Source organism: Sinocyclocheilus rhinocerous, unplaced genomic scaffold, assembly GCF_001515625.1.
Source record: "Sinocyclocheilus rhinocerous isolate Xijiao unplaced genomic scaffold, SAMN03320098_v1.1 scaffold1092, whole genome shotgun sequence".
In the NCBI taxonomy this organism is placed as follows: Eukaryota; Metazoa; Chordata; class Actinopteri; order Cypriniformes; family Cyprinidae; genus Sinocyclocheilus; species Sinocyclocheilus rhinocerous.
The window spans coordinates 141,121-146,621 of NW_015623456.1; the positions used below are offsets into that span (position 1 = coordinate 141,121).

The 5,501-nt window shown below is 35.4% G+C and overlaps 1 protein-coding gene across 1 annotated transcript in view; it reads left to right on the plus strand.

Moving 5' to 3' along the window:
• LOC107744769 (zinc finger protein 292-like) overlaps positions 1 to 5,501 on the plus strand; it is a 50,738-nt gene that overhangs the window by 22,856 nt on the left and 22,381 nt on the right. Inside the window, exons 4-5 of the mRNA XM_016558617.1 lie at positions 648 to 783; positions 924 to 1,126. Of these exons, the coding sequence (XP_016414103.1) occupies positions 648 to 783; positions 924 to 1,126 (339 nt within the window). The remainder of the gene's footprint in view (positions 1 to 647; positions 784 to 923; positions 1,127 to 5,501) is intronic.

The window sequence follows — 5,501 nt, forward strand, 5'->3', positions numbered from 1 at the left end:
GAACCATGCATTTAATAATGCTTTGGTTGTCAGTATCCATAACTTCCAAAAGCTCATCATACGCAGGGCAGGAGGATTGGGAAGACTCAGCCTCAGCTTCTTCGCCCTCCTCAGACATTTTCTGCTCTTCCTGGGCTGAACCCAGCAGAGCACTGGCCTCTGGATCAGACGATGTTAATGAAATAACATCATCCTCCAGCGGCTCACTCTCGTCCACAGCCGACGAGCGCGAGAGGGAAAGCCCCTCTTTAAACTCATTGGCCAGATCCACCTGATTCTCCTCCGTGCCTCAGCAGCGGCGGGTCCTGAACCGTGGGAAGCAGATTGTTGGAGAGGAAAGGAGACTGCTAGGCTCTGGTTCTAACTATCAGCAGTATACACTCCTGGTGTGTCGGTCAGGACACAAAGAATGAGGAGACTGGAGCTTCTTTCCAAAGTGTATTGATGACGTCATGGCTGTCGCCGGCCAACGTGTTGTTGGTCTTTTTTCAATGTATGCGGCAGACACGGGTCACGACGAGGCGTTCTCCATAGTTCACAGTTCGAACCGTAATTCTTTGTGGAATTATTGTGGAATTATTTTAACCTTAGACCTTGAACCCACGGTGCATGTATTATGAGTATGTTGTTGATTTCTCTTGGTGCAGATGGCTCATGGCACTCTTCAGGCACATGGAAACTCACAGCTTCACACCCTGTTGACTCTAGCAGAGGAGAATGGTCTGTGGTCCAACGCCACACTGTGTAGCCTTCTCTCAAGTGACATCCCTAATGTAGAGAAAGGTGAAATGTATTCTACTGTCTATTACTTTCTTATTTGAATGTTCTATTTGTTCTTTTTTTTTTTTTCTCCATATTTTGTACTGCTACTGCTAATTATACTGCTACTGTTGTTAACTAACTTGAATGTGCGTCTCCCATAGTACATGAGTTTTTATCTCGAGAAGGACCTGAACTGCTTCATATGCGTATAAAGCACCTCATTAAACAGAAGCATATGGAAAAAGCTGCAAGACTAGCAAAGACATGCGCAGAGTTTCCTGAATTTGGAGGAAAAAAGAACTTCAAACAAATCTACCTCGTATGTCTGTGTGAAATAAAGCCACAAGAAGAACTTATGAAAGAGGTAAGGGTCTTTTAAAAAAAAGTCTGTCTACTTTGCATTAAAGGGTTAGTTCACCCAAAAATTTAAATTCTGTCATTAATTACTCACCCTCATGTCGTTCTAAACCCTTAAGACCTCCGTTCATCTACGGAACACGAATTAAGATATTTTTGATGAGTTCTGAGAGCTCTCTGACCCTCCCATAGACAACAATGTAATTACCATGATCAAGGTCCAGAAACGTAGCAAGGAGATCGGTAAAATAATCCATGTGACCTTCCAATTTTACCAAGCTACGAGAATACTTTTTGTACGCAAAGAAAACAAAAATAACGAATTTATTCAACAATTCGTCTCCTCCCTGGTGCCATTTTGGAGAGTATCCACTGAACGTAAACAGCGTATGCTATTCTGTGTCAGCTGCGTCACGCTTTTCTTTGTTTACTTTGCGTAGAAAAAGTATTCTCGTAGCTTCGTAAAATTACGCTGATGTCCCTGATGTCACATGGATTATTTTACCGATCTCCTTGCTACGTTTCTGGACCTTGATCGTGGTAATTACATTGCTGTCTATGGGAGGGTCAGAGAGCTCTCAGAATTCATCAAAAATATCTTAATTTGTGTTCCGAAGATGAACGGAGGTCTTACGGGTTTAGAACAACACGAGGGTGCGTAATTAATGACAGAATTTTCATTTTAGGGTGAACTATCCCTTTAATGCTAAAGTTTAAGCTTATTTAGAGTTTTATTTCTGCTCTTTCACATTTTTTGTTTCATTTGAAATTATAATCAGGCCATTTGTGTTCCTTATGTTATCCACAGTGTTGGGGAAAGTTACTTTTAAAAGTAATGCATTACAATATTGCATTACTCCATTAAAAAAGTAACTAATTACGTTACTTAGTTACTTTTTATGAAAAGTAATGCGTTACGTTACTTTTGCGCTACTTTTTAAATCTGGACAGGGCTTGCTTGTTTGTTTTTAAAATAAAAAAGTTCTATTTTTGGCAAATATAAAAGCCTTTTCACACCAAAAGTGAAATGAATAAGCCTCAGGCTAAAGGGAAAGTAAATTTACGTCCGTACAGTAGAATGCAGAAGAAGAAATTTCAACACACTTCAGCAATAAAAAAAAGACACACAAATGTTTTTTATTTGTGCTATCATTATTAATTTCTTTATTTCTTATTTTATTACTGACTGCTTACTTGTCATTTTTTATTCAATTCAAAGTTTGAAATCAAGCTATCTCGTGCTACTGCACCAAAATTACCCCACTGTAAAATTTAAAAAACACTGAGTGAGCAAAAATTTGTGAGATAGCTAGTTATAATGGTAATTAAATAATGTTTACATATGTATAAAAGCCTACATTAAAATCTGTCATATAAATAGGTCTTTTCATTAGAATAAGATTCTAATTAAGATGCTAATTAGATTAGCGATTGCCACCATTGATGGACAACTTTTTTTAATAATATTAAAAATATCTGTATGGCATTATATTCTGCAGTTCTTCCCTGTTGTACCGAATATCTATACTTTCCAAATGATCATATCGAAGTTAGAAATTCAAATATTGTGACAAAATTAATTTTGTAGGGTGCCACAAGTTTGTTAAAATTTCCAAAGGGTGCCGCGACTAAAAAAAGGTTGGGAAACACTGGTCTAGACTCTAGAGTAATTTTTGCTTATTCGTATGGTTAAACTAGATCATCTAAGGTCAGAAGCAAAGACATTGGTTAATAGAATGGGAATAAATACATAAAGGATATTTGTGTTGTTTAACATTTAATTATTGCAGGTTTGCGTCATATTCTAAGTTGCGTTATTTTTATTCATTTTGAGGAATACTGAATCTGTTTTTTTTTTTTTGTGAGTGGGATGAATTAATGCATATTCATATTATTTTAGAACTACAGTAACATCTTCTGATTTCTCTCAACATGGGGACAGGAGAGCTGTCAATCAATAAATTGGAAAAAAAAAAGTAACTTGCGTTACTTATTTGAAAAAGTAACTCAGATATTCTTTTGTAAATTAAAAAGTAATGCGTTATTTTACTAGTTACTTGAAAAAAGTAATCTGATTACGTAACTCGCGTTACTTGTAATGCGTTACCCCCAACACTGGTTATCCACAATTACAGCTGTATGCATGAGTGGATTGTACTTGAAAAGTACTCCTGTGACAAGTAGCCGTTTTTTGTTGAATTTAGCTTTTCGGTCACCTCTTAAGGTCCTTAAAAGACCTTTAAAACATTTTTGTGTACATTTTTAAAATGTTTTCCAGTCATTCTATTATTTAATTTATTTTTCCTGACTTTTGCCAAAGGTTTTGGTACAAAAATATCTTAGTATTGCATGGCCTGCATGTTTCTGCATCATGATGGAATCACCATCATGCTTAAAGGGTTACTGTACTCACCCTCATGGTGTTCCAAACTGATAAAACTTGTTCATCTTTAAAACACAAATGAGGATATTTTTAATGCAAACTGTGATATTTTCCCTCTATTCCACCAAAAACTTGAAGCTTCACAAATAAACAAATAAAAGTAATCCATATGAATTGAGCAATTTAATCCAAGTCTTCTGTAGAGGCATGATCGCTTTATATGATGAACAGATTTAATATAGGTTTTTATTCTCATATAAACACTGATCAATGCATCTACATCACATATGGTCAACACAAACTTGCTTGCTTGACGCACAAGAACCAATGATGTTCTCACATCTCAAACAGGTATGACTGAGCTGCTGTCATTGTCGTGAAATACTGAAATATTTTAGGGTTTCATGACCCTTTAAAATTTCCCTTTTGTCTGTGTTGTTATTAATTAAAGGTTTAGTTCACCCAAAAAATAAAATTCTGTCATAATTTACTCATGTTGTTCCAAATCTAGAAGACTTTTGTTCATCTTCTGAATACAAAAGAAGATTTTTAATATTCTCTCATCCTTGATCACCACACATACATGAAGCTCAACAAACATGGTAAACACGAAAGCACAATTGTACTTGCTTGATGTGCGAGACAAAACCTCATTAGGCTTCCCTGTTTAACATATTTGATGAGCTCTGTGTATGTGCATTGCTTAATGTTTATATAAGAATTAAAAAAAAATCAGTTCATCATATAAAGCGAGCATTTCTCTTCAGAAGACTCAATTCATATGGTTTACTTTTACCATGTCTTTTTGTACCTTTTGATGCATGAAATTTGGATGGACAATAATAATGTGAAAATATTAAACATTTTCATTTGTGTTCCAAAGATGAACATCCTTTTTATGGGTTTAAAACGACATGAGAGTGAGTAAATCGGGGCTTGATAATTGTTTTTCTCCCCAAGGACAGCATTTAAAAAACTTTTAAGGGCCCAATGAAAAATTGTTTTTTCTAATTCTAGTTCTAAAACTAGTTGCTTATTAGCATGCCTATTATTAATATATTAACTGTGTATTAGTACTTATAAAGAACATATTCTGCATGACCATATTCTACATCCGTAATCCTACCCAATACCTAAATTTAACAACTTCCTTACTAACTATTAATAAACAGCAAATTATGAGTTTATTGAGGCAAAAGTCGTAGTTAATGGTTTGTTAATCGTGAGAATTGGACCTTAAAATAAAGTGTGACTGTGTTTTCTTTAATAAAGGGATACAAGGGGACATTTTCAAGCAAAATGAATTGATTTATTATAATACAAAAAGTACACTAGGTTTTCAAATGTTTATGCTTTAAAATATTTAATAATAATATTCTATATCTATCTCTCTCTCTCTCTCTCTCTCTCTCTCTATATATATATATATATTAGGGGTGATCCCGAATAGTCGAAGATTCGATGTTTCGATAGGAGGAGACTGATTCGAATACCAATCTCACAGTCGAATATTCGCGGGGTGTTATGATCATGCCATTTTGGCTATATGGGGGTGCTCAAATGTCTGATTTCACATAGAACTACTGGTTTTCTCACAATAAGTTAATATACAGCCTATTAAAATAATGCTGTAAATAACAGGGTTTCCGCGGGTCTTAAAAAAGTCTTACAATTTGTTGTATCAAATTTAAGGCCTTAAAAAGTCTTAAATTGTACAAGAAAGTCTTAATTATGATTTCAAGAGGTCTTAAATTTGGGGACGGAAAGACCAGAATTGCGATATGGCTTAATGTGACGATTAAACTTCAAATGGCTATGATTTCATTAAATAAACATGAGCGCTGCAGTTAAAAGTCCGGTGCTGCGCTGCTTTGTGTTCTGCTGTAGTGTTGGGTCGTTCTTGAACGATTCATTCATTTTGAACGAATCTTTAATGTGACTCGGGAAGAACGAGTCGTCTTGGGGAGTGATTCGTTCAGTCGCGCATGCGCAACATCCT